The following is a 20,105-nucleotide window of genomic DNA, read 5'->3' as shown; positions in this document are numbered from 1 at the left end:
CTCTACAACTCCCTGAAAGGAGGGTGAAGCCGTGTGGCGTCGGGCTCTGCTCCCAGGCAACCAGCGACATGACAAGAGGACAAGGTGCTGAGCTGCGCCAGGGAATGTTTAGGTTGGACTTTAGGAAGGCTTTCTTCACAGAGAGAGTGATCAGACTGCCCAGGGAGATGGTGGAGTCACCATCCCTGGAGGTGTTTAAGGAAGGACAGGACATGGCACTGAGCACCATGGTGAAGGGGACATGGTGGTGCTCAGTCACGGGTTGGACTCACAGAGTGAGGTCGTGATCACAGAGATCTTCTTCAAGCTCATTGATTCTGTGCCTCTGTGATCCCCCTTGCCTTGGGGCAAGGCCTGCAGAGCCATGCAGGTGTCATGGTTATAGAAGGTCACCCAGATGAGCGACACCCTCAAAGCCCCCCAGCATGAGCTGGCCCCCCTGGGCCATGGCTGTGTCCCCATGTCCCCACATCAGAAAGCAGCGCTTGCAGATCTCTGCCCCTCACACAGGAACTGGGCTCGGGGCTGCTCAGCTCCACTGGCCACAGCATCCTCCACTGCTGCCCCCACCACACCACCTCCACTTCCCCCATCTCACACCCACATCCACAGTATTCCCAGGGAAATAAATGTCACCCCCAGCAACAAGAGGCACCGGCTCTATGTCCTGGTAAAAAGATTTATTAAGAACCTGCAGAACCTGCCCAAAAGGAGGTTGCAGCCATGGCACTGAAGGGGAGCAAGGGCACAGGGTTAGTGCTTCTCCAGGCAAAGCCACAGGGTGAAACAAAGCGAGTGGAGGGCACAGAAAGGCAGTGGGAGCACATCTGCATGGTGGAGGAACACCCGCAGCAGTTAAGGCATATAAAGTGCTTGTAGAAGACCAGCCCTGTTGAGGGGCTACAAAACACAAGCAGGCAGGGACAGCAAGGGATGTGGGTGGCTGGTGGCACCTGGCACAGGGGAGTGATGACAGGCTCACACCCTGCCCAAAGCTGCAGCAAGAAGGACACTGCCTGCCCACATGACAGTCCCCAGCCAGGACACCCCCAAATAGGATCTAGGCTGGTGGTTTTCATGGTCATCTCCCAGTTATCCCATGTTCAGGATGTTGCTGTGTTTGGGTGCCTCTGCCAGCACAGGGGAAGGATAGTCCCAGTGCAGCATCCTGCCTCGGCTCACTCCCAGAGGAAAAATTAGATGGGTGGGACTGGTCCTCAGCCAGGCTGTGCCCCAGCAGTGCATCACAGCCTTGTGTCCCCCTCTGGAGCAAGCACAGCCATCAACCAGCAACCTCTTCTGCTGCTGGGAGCACCACCAACCTCTTGGTCCCCCCTAAGTGGGAATGTCCATGTGGGGCTCGGGTGGTTTCCATCCTCAGGTGTTCCTGTTTGCCACAGGAGGAGCATGGGGAGGCACAGGTACCTCATGCCACCAAGCTGGTTCCCCATGCAGGACAGGAATGCAGCAACAGCAGGTTCAAAGCTGCTGTGTGGGGTGGGGACACTTCTGCAAAACAGCCCCCTGCTCTGGCAAGAGATGGTGGGAAGCAGGAACACCCTCTGCAACTAGTGCTGCATCCTTCTAGCCTGCCCCAGCACTCCCAAACACTCCCTCATCCCAACAGACTGCTCCAAGAAATACTGCTTTTCTCTGGAATGTTTTTGTCTAAAATTGCCCTGATAAGAATAAAAGAAAAAAAAAAAAAAGAAATTGGATAAAAAATAACAACCCCAGATCATGCTGGAGTTAGGCTCCAAGGCCACCCTGTCCAGGCAGGAGACACCCTGGTGATGGGTTTGGGGAGAGCAGAACAGCCAAAGGGGCCTCTCTGGGTGTAGCAGGGGAGGAGGCACTGGGGGGGACAGGAGGAGCCTCCTCCTGACAGCAGGAGGGATGGGCCTCACAGGGATGGGTTGGCACAGGATGGGATGGGACAGGGGACCAAGCTGGAGGGGATATGAGGGCCGGTGTCCCACCCCTCAGTGGGAGTGCAGGGAGAAGGCCAGTTTGACGCAGCTGAGCTCCTCCCCGCCATTGCTGACCACCACCCGCACGCGGTAGTTGCCGTTGGTCATCCAGGAAGGGAGCTCCACATCGGGCACGTCAAAATCGCTGGCTGGCAGGAAGTAGGAGCCCTATGGAGAGAGGGGACAGACAGGCAAGAGGTCAACCAAAAGGCCAGCCCAGCACCAGAGGGCACAGTGGCACCCAGCAGCAGTGCCAGCGTCACCGCAGGGCGCGGCCGTACCGCTTTGAAGGGGCAGTGGCAGGGGATGCCGTAGGTCAGCAGGGGCTCCGGGCAGGGCGTGCCGGGTGGGATGAGCTCATCCAGAATGCTGCAGACGTCGTTGTAGGTGCAGCTGCCCAGCTGGTCGATGCAGGGCAGTTGGATCCAGAGGTCACCCAGTGCCTTCTCTACCACCAGCACTGCCTGGAGGGAAGGTGTTCAGCACCAGCACAACCAGCAGGGGCACCCACAGCTCCTCACCAGCCAACTCCCCCAGCTCCTGATCATGCAATCTTTGGGATGTCCATGAGGTCACCAAACCCCCTCCTGCCTCCCCCTCCTGGCTTTCAGTTCCTCTCAACCTGCAGCTTCTGTTCCTCCAACCTCAGCTTGATCCCTTAAGCTAACACCACCCAACACCTCACATCCCCACCTGCTTCCCCTCTCTTCTGCCTGTCCCAAAACTCCCAGGGAGCTCCCACCCTGCAGCTCTGGCTCCTCACTCCTCCAGCACTCACCCCACAGTTCCAGGCCCAAACAGACACCATAGCATTGCTCAAGACAGCCCATGCACACTGGACAAGAGACATGTTCTGTCTCATTCCAAAAAACTTCCCAAAAAGTGTTGCAGGGCAGCTGGCATGGGCCAAGGCTCCCAGAGCAGTGGGGAGTGGCATGTCCTTGGAGGGAGCAGCTGGGTTGGCTGCTGAAAAACAAGTGCAGCAGTTACCTCCAGGAGCACCCACAGCATTTGGGTTTCACTTCCCTCCTGAAGCCAATACATCCCCAGGACATGAAACGAGTCAGGTGGTTTCTGCCCTAGGAACAAGGTTGGGAGGCTCCTACTGAACTGTCTGCTCTCACCTCAGGTCTCTCCATGCCCCCTGCCCTGTTCTGGCTTACAGAGCCCAGTGTGCTCAGCCCTGCACCTCACTCCCCAAGGGCTGCTCATTCCTGCACCCATTTCCCAGCTGCCAGTGGTTTGGGGAAGCTCTGCCCTCCCTCACCACTCAGAGGGACATCTGGCACTTACCTTCAGAGGGGAGCCCATGGTCTTGCCACTCTTGACAGCCGCGCTGACACGCAGGCTCCCCGGGATGCTGATGGGGTCGGGTGCCACAGAGAGGCTCTGCAGCACCACGGGGTCTGTCTTATCACCACAGTTCTCCCAGGCAAAGCCACCAACCTGCAGCACCAAGGGACAGGAGGAGTTAGAAGCGGGACAAGCCCTGCCTTGTGTTTGCAGGAGGTTTATCCAGAGCTGCACCTCTGACCCCTGCCAAACATCTGCTCACAAAGAGCCAGAAAATGACCTTCAGCCCCTTCAAATGCCAGTTCTTGAACTCCCAACTCTCCGAGACTGAGGACACTGCAGAACCCTCTGTCCATGTGCCTCTGCATGTACTTTACACCCATAGAGGATTACCAGGCTGCAATTTCCAAACTTGCCTCAGCTCTGCCTCCAAACACTTGATGTGCGACCAAGGCAAGATACATCCTTCATGCCAAGGGCACCAAGCAAGGTGTGTGAGGACAGGTCAGAGCAAGCTGGGACCAGGTGGTGGCTGCACTGTCCAGCAGGATGCTGAGCAGGGGTGTGGGGATCCCCTTGGAGGGGCTGTGGGGTTGGCACAGCCTCCCACCTCATCCAGGACCAGCCCTGCTTTGTGAGCCCTCATCCACCAGCTCCAGCCACCTAGCTCCACATAGGAGCAGGAATCACACTCGGGGACCAGGTGAGTGTCTGGGCTCATCCTCTGCCTGATGCACCCCAGGGGCCTGGTCCTGAGCTACAAATGAGTACAAATCCTGATCCACAGTACAAATGAGCACAAATCCTGATCCACAGTACAAATGAGCCAGGGAAGCAGCACTGCCCTATGAGATAATGAAAATCCACATGTAAGGAGATGTCACCCGAATGAGGGACATCACTTATGTGTCTGGTCTGAGTTAAGAGTCATGCTGGGATATCTCCCCTGTTTCCTACAAGTCACACCAACCTCTCCAGCCACCACCAGTAAAGACACTTTGATTCAAAGGTGGAGGGCGAGCAGCACTTGGCTGCAACAGCCGCTTCTGAGCCTGCCAGAGGCAAATGGCAGAGAGCAGCCCCAGCTCCCTCCCCGAGCAGGTTTGGCCGGAGCATCCCGGGTCCCCGCGGCATGACGTGGGGCTCTCCTGCCTGCTCTCAGCCGCAGAACCGGTGGAGGCTGTATTGCCTGGTGCCACACGGCAGCCCCAGCGGGCACAGCGCAGCCCACGCAGCCGAGCGGCCCATCCCACATCCCGCTCGCCCGCCGGGAGCAGCCCAGGGCAGGACACAAGCCGGGACAAGGGTAGGCTGCACCCCGACACTTGAGCAAGAGCTGGGAGCCCCCAGCCCGAGAGTCTGCAAGCAAAGAGGCTCCAGCGAGCTGAGCATCAGTGTGTGGCTGCAGAATGCTGCCCGCCGAGCCCCCTGCAGCCTTCCCAACCGGTTCCCCCTTCCCTCGGGCAAGCGCAGGAATCCTGGAAAATAAATTGCGATACTTCCCTTCACACCGCGTGAAAGTTACACGTGGTTATCGGCTGTGTCTTAATCAGCGCGTGTTAATGAGCCAGACCCAGAACTCCGTGGGAATAGGGAAGAAGAACCTGGGCTGGAAAAGATTCATGGAGCAGCAAAATGAGAGCCGGGCTACGATCAGCCGAAGGACGAGGCCGCTGGGTTTCAGCGTTGAGAAGTGTTTGTAAACACTGGATCTCTCCTGCTCCGAGCTGCCCCCAACCTCCAGCACTGCTCCCCAGCGCGGGGCTCCAGGGGGTCCATGGACCCCACTCCCCTGCCCAGCCACAAACACGCACCCACCAGCGATCTTCCACCCTGACGGGATGGGAAAAGCTCCCGATCTCCTGCAAAGCCAGCGGGATGACGGAGTCTTCCCCCTCCCCGCCCCGCCGAGTCCCCTCTCGGCAGCCCGAGGGGTGCGGGGTCCCTGCTCACCTTGCTGAGCCGCCGGGCCCCGCTGCGCTCCACCAGCAGCGGCGGCTGCGGCCCGGCCAGCGCGGCCGGGACGAGCTGCAGCGCGCACAGCGCCAGCGCCAGCCCCGCGCACAGCATCCTCCGGGAATGCGCCGGGAACGGGCCGGGATGCGTCTGGGGAGCTGCTCCGAGCGGAGGGCAGGCACCTCGCCGGGACCGGGCTGGCAGCGGCCGGTCTTTGAAGCCCTGAGCAGAGGGGACGAGCCCTCTCTCGGAGCCCTGCCCACCGTCCGATTCCCCTCCCTCCCCCGAGGACGTTCACATTTTCCCTTCCCCGTTTGCTTGCTTTTTTTTTTTTTCCCCCCTCCCTTTCCCAGTTTCGCTGCCAAGAGCAGGACTGGACTCGCAGGGATGCTGGGACGGGAAGCGCCGCTTTCCCAAGAACCCAGAGCCGGCACTGGAGCGGAGGGGCGGGAGCTGCACCCACCATCCCGGGGCACACACATCACCCCGCTGCCATGGGGGAAGCACGACCATCTCCCCAGCACCCACCCCTCCAGCCAGGGCTGCGGCTCCCCGCGCATCCCGCTCGGGGGTGCCCCGGCTGTGCGAGGGTCCGTACCCTCTGCTGGGCAGTGCCCGGGACCCCACGCTCCCCCCGCGCTCGGCACAGCGCAGGCGGCAGCTGAAGAGCAGAGGTATTTGAGATATTTCAGATATTTGAGACCCTCGAACCCGATGTGTATGAACAGGGGGGAGGCGACGCTGGCATCGGGTAGCCCCTGACTGGGCAGTTTGCCACAGTACCCCTACCATCCATCTATGTAAAATGCTGGATTTATCATCCCCTCTTCCATTCCTACCCCCTGTTTGCAGATCATTTTCCAGACAGAGCTGCCCCAGGCACCCCCATCATGCTGGAATGGTCACACGGGTACCCCTCCATCAGGAGTGGCACAGTAGCATGGATTTTCCCATATATTTTGGTGGACAGATGCTTTTACCCTGCAGAGGGGACTGAGCCAGCTGAGCACACATGACACAAGTGTGAGTGTGGCAGGTCTCACACCTTCCCCCCTGCCACAGCACAGTCAGGAGCCACTTGTGAGACCCTTCCCCACATTCAGCTCTGCTCTCCCTTGCACACGGACACCGCTCGGCCTCCCCATATTGTTCCCAGCCCTGGGAAGGGTTGCCTGGCTTGTCCAAACCCCCGTCTCAGCTCTATTTTTAGCCTTTCGTCCTTATTTAGCAGCGAGGCCGGGCGGCAGCGTGCAGGCAGGGCGTGGGAGCAGGCAGGGGACGCGGTGGATGCTGCTGCCCACCCCGAGCCGGCAGCGACAACTGCGCCGCTGGTCCACTGCCGAGGCTTAAGGGTGAGGAATAAATAGCGCGCACCTCCCAGCCGGGAACGGAGCGGAAAGTTATCCCCTGGGATTAGCTTTCACTTTGAGGCCCTGGAGCAGCCGGAGGACAGGGATAAGGAGAGGGATGCAAGGGGAGAGGCACGGGCACAGAAGGAGCATTGTGTTTGGGGCTGGGAGGGGAGCAGAGCCCCTCACCTCGAGCCCCTGGCATCGCAGGCTTTTCTGCTTCTCACCATTGTGAGTGAAGGTTTCACTTCCCTATTCCCATCCTTTTCCATTTCATTTTGCCATGGGGGAAAAAAGAGAATAAAGGACTCTGAGAACAGGTTAACCCACATCTTTTTGCTTGGAAAAAAGCAGGGACAGGAATGACTTGAAATCATTTCACTACCTCAAGGCAGAATCATGTGTGACCTAAATCCCCACTAAAAGAGCCTGTGACTTTTTTTGGGCTCCAACACATGTGAGAACTTCTCCAATTCAGCTATCTCACCCATACAAAATTGAGTGCAAGTCACGAGGTCTCAGCAGGCCTGGCTAAACACCTCAGATTTGCATTGAAGAAAAGCAGCCAGAATTTCATTAGCTCTCATTTACAAAAGCAAACAGACTGCAAATGATGAGCAGGGTGTAACCACGACCACTCTGTGTCTACTGCTTGGGCTGCGGCTCTACCAGGAGCCATCAGGCATCACCACATGCCAGCTCATCACCCAAAAACCTTCCAGCAAAATATCCTCCACCTCTCTCTTTTTTTTTCTTTTTTCCAGACTAGGTTTCTGAAAATAAGATATACAAACAAGAAAAAAAAAAAAAGGAATGACCCCATCTGCACTCACAGAACCACTCTGCAAACAGACCATGCCAGGCTGGCACTGACACTGCCTTGTGCCCATCCTGTTGTGCCCAGTCCTTACCAGCTAGAACCAGAGAGAGAGCCAAAAGAGACACTTCAACAGTTTGCACAAATGCTTTTCTTATCCAAAAGCTTTGGCAAACACTTTAAATGACCATTGGTACAAATTAACTCGACTTTCCAGCTGTTATCCCATTTACGGCAATTCAGCCGAGCATGTGATAAAGCCTCCTCGTCTCACTTTTCTAGACACAGCCCTGGAGATGTCTCCAGCTGCTGTCATTCCTGGGGGGAGATCAAGATAACACCAAAAAAAGACATTAGAGCAAACTTCAAAACGAGCTGAAGCTGCCTCAGGTGGGGCACCACACCACCTCTGCTTTTCTGCTTTTGCCTGGGCAGAAATTCCCTCTTTCCCACAGTCTCCTTTTTCTCCAGGCTGTCTCATACAGACTCCAGGCCCTTGTGCTCCCCAGATCCCCGAGGTGCTCTGGTTACCCCTATGATGCCCCTATCAGCCCCAGCTCAAAAGCAGCTGAACAGAGCAGTTTCTGGCTGTTAAAGTGCTGCCCTTTAAAAGGGAGCAAGTTTTCAATGTATTGGGGCAGAGGAGGATAAAGAAGGGCTGAGATGAAAGACCAGTCTGGCAGGCACATATCCCATGAAGTTTCCACAGGAAACATTGGAGAAACTGAGGAATTGCTAAAATCAAGCTAGCATAAGAGAGGTTTGGGGTAGCACAGGCAGGGCTTTTGGCAGGCAGCCTCACAAGTGCACCCACAGGCTGAAGGAAAGATATAATATGGTCTGGGCAGTCGTGTCTCCAAAAGGCAGCGATCTCTAGAAGCACAGGGCTGTCACAGCAGAGCCTGCAGCAGAGGCTGGGGATGGGGATGCTGGAGCTGGCCTTGCTGCACAGGCCCATCCCCAAGCCCCAGCTCTGTCCTGCTGGCTCGATGCCTTAGCCTGATGTGACCAAACTGCTTTTTCTCCACCATTGTCAAGAGAAATCCTACCAGGAGCCCCACTTTGTGGCATGGGAGCATCCCCAAGCACCCCCTCATCACCCCACAGTTAAAAGCTGAAATTTCCACAAGCACACGTGCAAACTACTGGACCTTTGTGCACCAGCAAGACGTGATGGCAGCTGGACAGGCTCCTCATCAGCTGCCCACACAGTTGCTTCTCTTTGCAGCCACGGCTCCAGTGATGCAAATTCAGCCTGGAAATCTGCATGTGCTTTGTGCTTGCCCCTGTAGGCCTTCAGTCTCTGAAGTCTGGACCGGGATTTTTAATTAACCCTGGAGAGGTGGAGAACAGCACCTTGTACTTTTATCCCACAAACGATCTACTCAGCCCAAATGAGTACTCTCATGCAGGGAAGGAGACTTGCCCCATGCTGAAGTGCTGGAAGAGATAAGAACTGAGAGCTTGCTCTCGGTGGTTTCTGAGCAGTGGGAGAAGATGCCAGAAGCTTCTGTGACTCACAAAATTTCACTCAGGTTTGGCAGCACCCACCCAAGAGGACGCAGGCAACTGGTCCCACCAGTCCCCGGGAGACTTGGGGCAGCGTGGGCCTGCCCCTCACCTTCCCCACCCTCCCATCCAAGTGGGTGTTTCACAATTTCCTCCCGTGCCAGGGTTACCAGGGCAAGAAAAACACCTCCAAGTCGAACGTGACAGGACGACCAGGCACCTCCACTCCCTCGCTGCCCAGGCGAAATGCCAAGGTGTTGGCATCCCCAGAGCCGCAGGCTGCTTGGACTTCTCCCAGGGGATATTTGGAAAATGTCAGAATAGAAACTTGTTGACAAAAAACTTGCAATGTTTCCATACAGGCACGGCCTCGTGACCAGGTTCAAACACTCCGATTTCAGTAGTTCTGGGTAGCACCAATGGGTTTTCAGGTCAAAATGTGTGGTCATTCAGGAATGTATAAAAATATAATTTTAAAAAAGCATTTAAAAAAAATCATCAAAATCAAAACATTTGGAAGAACCTACCTTTCCTCACATTACTTTTTAGATGGGACATTTTCAAATCCATGTATTTCCCTATGTGTTCAGGACCCATTTCCATAGTGTAGGATTTCTCCCTGGAAAAGGACACCCTGGCTCCAGGCCCAGCATTTGGGGTGTTTGGGATGCTCAAGGGAAGAGTTGACAGGATGCAGTCCCTCAGGCAATATGGATCACACAAAACCCTCTCCAGCCAGCACAACGACCCTCAGAGCAGAGCTCCTGCCAGGAGTAACACCCCAAACCCACCACTTGTCCACAAGTACCCCCACACAAGCTGAAACTTGATGGGGTGATGGTAAAAGCCAGATGGATTTTGCTTTCTTGCTCTCATCCCTACTCCTAAGGGGGCTGGGGTGGGTTCAGCAGTGGAAGCCCCCTGAGCAGCTGGTCCTGCTCCCACCCTAGCCCTGGTGCAGGGCTCTTGTTCCCCTTTCTCCTGGTCCAGGAGAGGACACTGCCAATGCAGGGGTCCAGCTCTCCCAATCCCACACCCACAACGGGGCATCCTCAGTGCAGGGGGCCCGTGGGCCGGAGCGTTCCCGAGGCACCCCGGCCCAGGGCGGGGACACCCCGGGGTGGAGGGGCCCAGGGCCAGCCCCGGGGGCGGGCAGGCTGCGGCCGGGGGCCCTGCCCGCGGCTCGGGGGTGCAGAGCACCCTCTCCCGGCGCTGCCTGTCAGCAGCTGCCGGACGTTTTTATTACTTTTTTTTTTTTTTTTTTTTTTTTTTTTTTTTAATTATTTTTTTTTTCTGCCTGCCAGCTGGGGCGGCTCATCCCGTCCCGTCCCGTCCCGAAGCGGTGCCGCTCGCCGGGGGATGCCGCGCCCCGCGCCCCGCGGCTGAGCGGGTCCCGCCGGGGCTCCATGGGCTGCACCGGCAGCGCCCTGCGCTGCTGCCCCGTCGGTGCCGAGGTAGCGGCTGCGGGGGCTTTTGGGGCTGGGCTGAGCTGGGCTTGGGCTGGGCTCCTCTCGGGGTCGGGGCTCCGTGGGGTCGGGCTCTCGTGGGATCCAGTGCACACGTTGTCGGGGTTCGATGGAGTTGGGGTTCGCGTGGGGCTGATGTTTGCGGGGAGTCCTGCTTGCACTGCTGGGGACGAGGGGTGCTGGGAGCACCCGGCGTGGGTTCCTCCCTGTCCCGGGAGCGGTGGTGCCGGGCGGTGTGGCTGTCCCCGGCTGCCTGGGACCCTACCGGCATTGTGGTGGGGGAGGTGGCAGCGGGGACAATGAAAGCTGGCAACCACCCGCCCTCCTGCATCCTCCTGCACTCTCCTGCACCCCTCCAGGCTCACCCCGACATCATGAGAATTTTATAGTTAAGGGGGTGCAGGATCTGGGATGATGATGCCTGCTGGAAATGCTTGTCCCATAGATGACAGGGATGGGTTCCCCCAGCTAGACCTCTGCCAGCTTCCCACAGCATCCTCCCTCGTCCCAAAGGCTGTGTCCCCTTGTGCTGAAGGCATCGCTCCTGTAGGGGAACACTCTGAGTCCCCTCAGTCTCAGCACGTTGCTCTGTACTGAAGAGCTCTTCAGCAAGGTCTGAAATTATCTGCTGATTGTTATTATCATTGTTATTGTTATTATTTGATGTGTTCATGCTGCCCCAGTGCCTCACCACTGACCTCGGGAGCTGTTTTTGCTGTCGGATGTGCTGTGCTTACTGCTGTTGGTGTTGTGATCACTGGAGGGTGGCAGGGGAAGGAGGGAAGGCAGAAACACCCCTGGCACGGGTGGCCCTTTGCAGATCCAGCTGTGAGAGTCCCCACTTGGGACCACAGAACCCACTACAGGATGTGCAGGGGGAGCAGGCACAGGGCTCACACAGCCTTGCAGCCAACAAGTGCCTTTATTTACAGCACTTGCAGGCTTGGTCGCTTCTCCACATCATGGAAAAAATCCCACTCTTTGCTATGTCATAAGATCAGATATTTCTGGGCTGGTTTGTGACTCTGAGAGCTCTCAAGAACAGGCATAGGACAGGGAGAAACAACAGCCCCAAGGCCCCAGGTGCTGAGAGCCCCACATTTACCGAAACATGGAAATTTGTCATTTGCCTACAGACGTCTCCCTTCCTGCGCTTGCCCGCTCTCGAGCTCTGCTCAGCCCTGTGTCACCAACAGTCATCACCCATAAACAGCCCTGCTGCTGTGACTGAAAGTCATTCTGAAAGAAGCACCTAAAATCCCCATTATGGCTAAAAGGCATAAGGGCAGGCATGGGGCCACTCCTGCCCATGTTCTCATGTCCAGAGTGCCAAAAGGCAGGATGGGAGACCTTCACCTCCCACTGCTGATGAGTGGACTTGCAAAGTCGGTCCCTTGAGGTTGCTTAGGGTTAGGGGAGAGTTCAGACCCCAGGGACAAGCCAGCCAGAAGCCGGGGCCATGTGCAGGTCACGGGGCTGGGGACTCTAATGGGGCTGGGGGCTGCAGAGGCTTTTGAAGCCAGTCCCAGGTTTGAGGTGACCTTGAGGAACTGGTGCTGGGCTGGGTCTGGTGGGTGGATGACATACCAGGAGCCACTGTGTGCCCTGGGGGAGGTGCCTTGGCAGCCTCATCCTTCCCTGGCACCAGTCTGCGGGCAGCAGGGCGATAAGGGAGGCACAGAGAGAACCCAGCCCTGAGCTGTGGGTGCTGCCCCTGGGGTTTCCTTCCCCTTCAGCTCCATCCACCCCTGCTTGGCCACTCACGGTCACCGCTCATGCTTTGGTCACACTCCTGGCGTGAGAGAGGCCAATTTGCCCTCCCAAAAGTCAGGGCTGAGGCTTGGCCGCCTTCCAGGGCTGGGGTGAATTTATTTTGAAGTGCTAGGAACTGTACGTAGCACCAGGAGTCAGGGAAGGGTCAGAATGCAAAACTCGGGGCTGTCAACAGTGTGAAGTGTTTGCCTACGGTCTGCGGCACAGATCTGACTGCAGGAGAGGTGATAATCACCTCCTAACACAACCATCACCATCACTGGAGGAAACACAGCAGCAGGGTTAGAGACAGGTCCCACGGACCCGTGCCAGGATTGCTCTGGCAGCACTGAGCATCTGCTGCAGGTCCTGGGAGGTGTTACAGTCATGGACCAAATCCTGGCCCCCTTCTCCACAGCCACAAAGCAAAGCCTCCTACCCAGGAGCAGAGTCAGGATTTAAATACTCATTTCCTGCCTCTTTGTGATTTCCTTTGGTAGGTTGCATGGTTGAATTGCTTAATGTACTTGTAAAACAGGAAAAGAGGAAGAAAAATACAGTCCAAAACCCCACCTCATGCTAAGAGCTGAAGCAGAGGCTGCAGCCACCCTGGCTGCCCACACTGTGCCAGCTGCTCTGCTCTGGTGCTCCCCACCCCAGAACTCTTGGAGATGACTCAGGTCCTGTTGGAAATCCCTATTAATCCATCCATAAACAGTTCTGCTCCAGGCTATTAGAAATATTTAGTTCTAAGAATGTAGATACTTTTGGTTTTTCATAGCTGGAAGGTATTTTTGGCAGAGGTTTCCAAGAACTTACAGAATAAGCTACTCTGTGGATGGCCCCCACCTGCAGGATGTATCAGGCTGCTTTTTCCCTGGCCAAAGCTGTTCCAGCTGGACCAATTCCCAACCTGCTCTTTGCACACACTGTGGATTCCAGGATGATTTTCCAGCTCTCCAAAATGCACCAGGCGATACCAGAGGTTTGGGTGCCACAAAACTTCTCTGGTAGTGACAGTGGAAAGTCCCTCCATATTTCAGAGCTTTCAGCCAAATTTTGCTGTTCATTCCAGAGGTGGAGCTTTTATTCCAAAGGACAATTGAGTGCTTATGACTAAAATTAGCTCTAGATGTTATTTTAATTGCTCCTAGAGGTAGGAAGGTGCCTCACTCATAGCCTCAGGGCAAGTATTTAGATTTGTCTGTTGATGCTGGTGAACCTGTTGCTTGCTTCACCTATTTCTGAGTTCAGTGCTGGTGTCTCAAATCATCTTCCTTTAGAGGCTGAGGGGCTCTGAGGTCCCATCCTGCTGAATTTGGGGTGTGGGGGAGAAGTGAAGGTTCCCTGGGTGTGTGCTGGGGACATTGGGGACATTGCCTGTGCTATGGGGGTGACCAGCCCTGGGCTCTCTGTCCTTAGGCATCGCTTATGCCAGTGAGCAGGACAAATGCTGCAGAGGTGGTTTGGTTTGGGGGTTTGGGGTCCCTCCTGGAGGTGGTGACAGCATCCTGCTCTCACCTCTGCTGAGATCATCCAAAACCCTTGAGGTGGGTGTCACTCCCCTGTGTCAGCAGGGTCCTCCTACACAGCCTTTGCTTTGTTATAGGGAAGATATAGGGTGTGGGGCTAGGGGAGGAAGCCTTTTGTGACTCCTATGATGGCCTCAGGACTTCAGACCCTTGTTCATCTCTCCCCTTGCCCCCATCCCCTGCCTTCAAAACCCCTCACAGATGTACGGTAAATACCAGGGAGATGCGCACTGGCATGAGGTGTGTCAGGGGACAGGCAGGGATTCCTGGGGACACTTTGCAGTCAGGTGTGCCAGGATTCAGCAGCATCCCAGGGAACCCCACGCTTTCGGGGTGAGCTGCATGAACAAGGAGAACGAGCCCTGTGAACTCGGACTGCCGGGTGCCTCCTCGCCCCCTCGCCTGGGCCACGTTCAACGCCGCGGCTGCTCATGCCATAGAAGGGAAGATAAAGCCGTGGCTTCCCAGAGGCTCGGAGCTCTCTTGCTCCCTGGAACTGCGCCTCCCTCCAGCTCCAGAAGGGGGGCTGCAGGGGAGGCGGAGACAGGCACGGCTGTTTGCTTTCCCTTGCTTTTTCCCAAGCCAGGCTCCCTAATCCGGGCTGGATTTGGCCGCGCCGCTGTGCGGGGCCGAGCCGGGGAGCAGCCAGCACAGGGCTGCTCTCCTTAGCGATCGGGATTTTTAGGGACAGCTCTGCCCTGGGGGACTGGAGAGCAGCTCCGTGCCTTCAGGTGAATTTTCTCACCCCTCGTGCACCTATCCAGTATCCAGAAGCACATCTCAGTGATGGGCATCAGGGACAAGATTTGCCCTCTGCCAGCGAGGCCGAGCCATGAGAGCCTGCGAGCTTTGCTTCTATCTTTCAGCAACTGATAAAAATATATCCACTCCTTTTTTTTTTTTTTTTTTTTTTTTTCCCCTCCAAGTGACTAAATTAATCCCATGCAGGGCTGGAAGGCATCCCACGGAGCTGTGTTGCTGGAGGCAGCTCCCGGCTCTGGGTTATCTCAGCCCCGAGGCAGCAGCGGGAGCGTGCGGGGCTGCGCAGCGCATTCCTGCGCTCCTGAGGTCATTGCTTGGCCGCCTGCTCCCGCCTGCTGCCAGCCCTGCACAGGGGCTCTATCGCCTCTGATTTATGGGTACTCTTCATTTCTCACTCCTGCTCCAGCTGTGTCAAACCCCATCTGTGTAAGGCCCTGGCAGAGGCGTGTGTTTGGGGCACTGCAAGGTGCCAGGGACCAGACTGAGCTCAGCATCCCAGGACAGGAGGAGGGTGGCAAGGGAATGCCAAAGCCGGGACCCTGCCAAGTGCTGCCTGCTCTCCCCCACCAAAAGTTTTGCTGCTGGAGCCCATTTTGCACCAGCACCACGTCGGTGGGGGTGGCATCCCCCAGCTTTTCCAGCTGAATGCTACCTGGTGAAGTGTCTGGGATGCAGGGAATTGGCATGAGCTTGAGGCTGCCTGATGGGCAGTACATGCACACCCATGGGTGCCCAGTGCTGGGAGAGGGCAGGGGGCTGGGGAGGGGCCACTGCTCCCCAAGGACCTGTGTTTTAGCAGAGCTGATGGGGGCCCAGTGCAGGGTGTTCTCTGCCTGCAGCCACCTGCCCCACTCTGTTCCCCCCTGCTCCAGCCCCCTCTCTCTCTGCCAGAGACAGCTAAAAGCCCAGCAGCAGAGGGGATTGGCTTCCCAGGAGCTCTCGGCCGTGAAGACACAGAATGGTGAGGAAAAAATGTGTTTTCCCCTTGCTTTGCTTTCTCAGTGTGATGTTAAGGAAGCACTGGACAGGCCGCAGCATGGCACCAGGGAGGATGGGGAGGATGAAGGTGCATGCTGGTGCAGGAGGGCAAACAGGGCATCCCAGAGACAATAGCATCCCCTCCTCTCAGTCAGACAGGTCATCCCCAGAACAGGAGACCTGACAAGCTCTGTGTGCTCTCTGAGCCTGCCAGCACCATCCCAATTCGGGCCGATTTGGACCAGAGAGATGGAGGGGGGTGTTTCTCCAGTGGGAGGAGGGCAGTCCTGAACCCGGCCCACGGCACTGTCAGGTTCAGCTGCCCAGGATGTGCAGGCAGCCCAGCCAGGGGGAGGCAGCCGGTGCTGCTTCAGCCGTGTTTGTCCTGCAGCCAATGCCTGCCCGCTTCCTGAGCACGGGGAGAAGGCAGCACGGCCAGAGGAGTGGGCGGAGAGTGCGAGATTCCTCCAAGGCCAGGAGGAGGAGGAGGAGCAGGATGCCGGCCAGGCAGGCACTGCCAGCATCTCTCAGGACATTGAGGTCCAGGTGAGCTGGAAGAGCTGGTGTTGCTGGAGGCAGCAACTGGGCATGGAGCATGTCACCAGCCTGCTCTTCCGTGGCACATGCTGGGCTCTCCCAGTTTTGGGAGAAGGATGGGTCTAAGAAAGGGTGAGGAAGCCCAAAGAGTGAAGCTCTGCATCCCTTACACTGAGATTTCTCATCCAACTGCTTCCCAGGTGGAAAAGAGAAAAGAGCTGGAGCTGAAGGAACAGCTTGATACCCTGAGGAGAGAGCACACAGAAACCCTGCAAGGTGTGTGCCAGGGCAGTGGGGCTCCCTGCAGCTCCCTCTCCCTGCTACTGCTGTGTCCCTTTGGCTGCCTATGGGCCATGGGGACTCTGTTCCCTGCTCTCCACCTCTGTGGGGCTCAGCTGGGGCCCCAATGTCCCCACACTGGTGGCACTCAGCTCATGTTCCCCCACAGAGCTCCAGGGAGCACATGAGCAGGAGAAGCTGCAGCTGACAGAGTCCCACCACAGGGCTGAGGCAGCCTTACAGGTACCAGCAGGGAAATCCCTGGGGAGGGGGAGCTTGTGGAGGGCTTGAGGACCATCTGCTGGTTCTGCCATGGTGCCCCACATTCTTCAGTGGCCACCTCAGTCCCTGGTGTGCTTGGGGACTGCACCAGCTCCTCCAGCCATGGTGTTATTTGGGTACCACAGCCCAACAGTCCCCTGGCTCAGAAAGAAATCCCAGATACCTCTCATTCTGCTTTTTCCCTGGTTCTCCTAGGAGAAAATTCAGGCACTGAATTCCCAGCTGAAATCCTTCCAGGACAGGATGAAGCGGGTGGAGGAGTCACTCCTGAGAACAGACTACAAGAAGCACATCCAGGTGCAGGGAGGGTGGCAGGGAGGGACCTGCTATGGGGTGCTGACCCAGAGCCAAGGGACCTCTCTGATGGACCCTGGCAGGGGGGCTGGAACCAGAGGGGAGCACTGAAGGGGGGAGCAAAGCCTGTCCTGGGAGGTGTTGAGGTCCCTTGGACACAAGTGATGGCCTGCAGGAGCACGGGAGCCCCAGCCCCTTCTGGGAGCAGGAGCTGGAGAGCCTGCACTTCGTCATCGAGATGAAGAATGAGCACATCCACGGCCTGGACAAGAAGCTGCTGCACCTGGAGACTGTGGTGAGTTGAAAGGGGGGGTGACAGGTGGGCTTTCCTCTTTTCAGCTCCTCTACCCACCTAAATTCTGCCCAGAAACTGCAGCTGGAGCAAAGCTGGATGGAGCCCGTTTCCTCTCTTGGCATGGGGAGGGGATGGGTGAGCAATGGGGAGATGGGGGAGCCACCACACCAGCATTTCACCCAAAATGGGGTGGCAGGGGGCTCAGAAGTGCTTCCCAGCTCTCTCCTCACCCTCCTGCCCCCTTCCAGGAGGAGAGGAACCTTCTGCTGGAGGAGAAGGTGAAAACTCTCCAGCAGGAGAACGAGGACCTGCAAGTTCGCACCCAGAACCACTTGGTCATGGCGAGGTAGGTGCCACCCACCCGGTGCACAGGTGACATCTCCAGTGGGGGACACAGGTGGCACTGCAGGAGCACATCACAGCCCACGGTGCCACCGGCTGCTTTGCAGGGAGCAGAGGGGCTCGTGGGCGCTCAGCCTGTGCCCCCAGCCTGTGCCCTCTGTCTGTGCCCCCAGCCCGTGCCCTCTGTGCCCTCAGCCTGTGCCCTCTGTCTGTGCCCTCTGTCTGTGCCCCCAGCCTGTGCCCTCTGTCTGTGCCCCCAGCCGGTGCCCTCATCCTGTGCCCCCAGCCTGTGCCCTCTGTGCCCCCAGCCTGTGCCCTCTGTGCCCTCAGCCTGTGCCCTCTGTCTGTGCCCTCTGTCTGTGCCCTCTGTCTGTGCCCCCAGCCGGTGCCCTCATCCTGTGCCCCCAGCCGGTGCCCTCATCCTGTGCCCCCAGCCGGTGCCCTCATCCTGTGCCCCCAGCCTGTGCCCTCTGTGCCCTCAGCCTGTGCCCTCTGTCTGTGCCCTCTGTCTATGCCCTCTGTCTGTGCCCCCAGCCCGTGCCCCCAGCCCGTGCCCCCAGCCGGTGCCCTCTGCCCGCAGGCAGCTCTCCGAGGAGCTCCAGGCGGCCCGCGGGGCTCTGGAGAAGGAGGCGCAGCTGCTGGACCAGGCTCGCCGGGAGAAGGAGGAGCTGCTGTACCGAGTGCTCCACGCCGGGGACGGCGCCCCGTTCCCCATGGCCACGGGCGAGGTGCCCCTCATCGCCACGTAGCACCGACCGCACCGGGGCCTGCGGGGGCTGCCCTGCGAGCCCAGGGCTGCTCTCACCAGTGCCCCACGGCCGGGGCAGGGCTCCGGCCTGGCCGAGCCCTCGGGGCGCCGCATGGACCGCAGTGATGGAGCATTTCACGGCAGTGATGGAGCATTTCACGGGACGTTTACTCCTGCATTTCCCCAGCCCGTGTGCGGCTGCAGAGGGACCCTGGCCTCCCACCCACGCAGTCCCTGCACCCCTTCCTCTGGTGAGGGGGTGTCTGGGGGTGAAAGGGGTCAGCCAGGACACACAGACTTCCTTTGGGCCAGATCTGACCCAGCACTTGGCTCTGAGTATAAACAACACCAGTGCTGCCCCAGGGCATGAGGACGATGAGGAGGCCACTAGGACAAGCACCAGGAGGATGAGGAGGGCACTGGGGACATGGTGTTAACCTCACCAGGCAGGGCTCCCACCCATGCCCTCCTATTCCCATCACCTCCTCCACCTTCAGCAAATGTTTCCCAGGTACAGCTCCTGCAGCTCAGGCATGTCCCAGCGCACAAAGACCCCAAGTCCTACTTGTCCCTGCTGCCCACCAGCAGCACCACCAGTCCCACCTCCTCCCCCAAAAGCTGGACAGAGGCTGGAGCAGCACATCAGGGAGCAGAGCATCCTCCTGGGGGGTACCAGGCTCTGGCAGGTCACATCCCTCTGCTCGAGGCAGGGCATCCCCAGCAGGGAAGGAGCTGCCAGCATGGCTGTGGCTCAGGGCTGGATGCACACAAGCACTTTCCCCTGGCGTGGTGGGAGCCACTGCTCTGGGGCTGTCACAGGCCTGTCCCCTCCCTCCCCAGGGCTGTTTGACCACAGCTGTACATGTGTGAGTGTCCCCGAGTGGGGCTGTGTGCTCCACACCCCATACAGTGGGAAGCAGGGGAAGGGTGGGAGCTGGCACCACAAAGTCTCAACAAGGAAGCTCCAGATGAGGCCCTTAAGGCTGATCTCCATTTTCCTGCTCCTTTTCCTTCATTTCAATGGGCTCCCAGCTCAGGGCAGACCCAGAGCCTCCTAGCATCAGGGCCACTGCATCAGCCACTTCCGTCCTTTGTGCTGACCCTAATCAGCAGCACAGCAGCTGAATGGGCAGCCAGGAAGGCCACGTGGATGTGGGGTCCAGCTCTGACCCACTCACCTCCATGGGGTGGCCACAGGGGGAAATGGGGAGCCTGTTGTGTCAGAACCATGTCCCACCAGGGCACCCTCTGCTCCACACACCATCTGTGCCTCCCCCAGGGGCTGTAACACAAAGCAGGGATGGCCCAGCAAATCCTGCCTGGTTATGGCTGAAGGGATCAGGATTTCTGGACAAAGGGATGTGAGGCTGGTGGGCTCTGGGATCCCGCTCTGGACACCTGGTACCATGTCCCAGAGCACCAGAGGCAGATCCTGCGTGGGACTTGGAAGAATGTGCCCGACTCTGGGAAAGGGGACACTGGGAACTGAGGAGGAGGAGGAATAAATGAGTGCAGAAAAGGACTTGCACACTCTGAAGGGGGGAAAGCCTGGACCAGGCAGTACTTGGCAGTCATGGGGGGGATGATAGCAGCTCAGGCTGGGTGCCCAGGTGAAATGGAAGTTCAGGGCAGCACAAGAAGCCTCTCCACCTCATTGTGAGCAGCTGAAGGAGCAGGGTGGGCAAGGGAGATTTCAAAGGAAAAAACACCACAAAACCACAGCCCAGTAACAGCAGCAAAAAAACTTGAGTGCTTTATCCTCTCCAAACAGAACTCTGTCTGCAGGAGCTCACTGTGAGGATTTGGGTTGCTCAGGGAGGTTCACCAGAGTCAGGGAAGCAGCTCCTGCAGCTCTGGCAGGGCTGGCCCCCTCTGTGGGACAGGACCCACAGCCCAAGGGGCTTCCTTGCCCCCTGGGCACAGGATGGAGGGAGCCAGGCACTC

General features: G+C 57.8%; 2 protein-coding genes across 2 annotated transcripts; one reads left to right on the top strand and one right to left on the bottom strand.

Annotated features, from left to right (window-relative positions):
• Positions 1-665: 665 nt before the first annotated feature.
• GM2A (ganglioside GM2 activator) lies at positions 666-5,512 on the bottom strand. Its single transcript, XM_071443393.1, has 4 exons — positions 5,217-5,512; positions 3,264-3,416; positions 2,252-2,434; positions 666-2,138 (listed from the first exon to the last, which is right to left on the bottom strand). The coding sequence occupies exons 1-4, from the start codon at positions 5,331-5,333 to the stop codon at positions 1,983-1,985; spliced, it is 609 nt and encodes a 202-aa protein (XP_071299494.1). The 5' UTR covers positions 5,334-5,512; the 3' UTR covers positions 666-1,982.
• A 4,638-nt stretch (positions 5,513-10,150) lies between these two features.
• Positions 10,151-18,275, top strand: CCDC69 (coiled-coil domain containing 69). Its single transcript, XM_071443746.1, has 9 exons — positions 10,151-10,348; positions 15,298-15,367; positions 15,776-15,930; positions 16,122-16,197; positions 16,370-16,443; positions 16,678-16,779; positions 16,952-17,071; positions 17,320-17,417; positions 17,994-18,275. Exons 1-9 carry the CDS (start codon positions 10,301-10,303, stop codon positions 18,160-18,162), a joined length of 912 nt encoding a protein of 303 aa, XP_071299847.1. The 5' UTR covers positions 10,151-10,300; the 3' UTR covers positions 18,163-18,275.
• Positions 18,276-20,105: the final 1,830 nt, after the last annotated feature.

This window comes from Agelaius tricolor, unplaced genomic scaffold (assembly GCF_023055355.1).
Source record: "Agelaius tricolor isolate 1412-34295 unplaced genomic scaffold, bAgeTri1.0.p SCAF_18, whole genome shotgun sequence".
Classification (NCBI taxonomy): domain Eukaryota; kingdom Metazoa; phylum Chordata; class Aves; order Passeriformes; family Icteridae; genus Agelaius; species Agelaius tricolor.
This window is presented reverse-complemented; position numbering and strand designations above follow the sequence as displayed.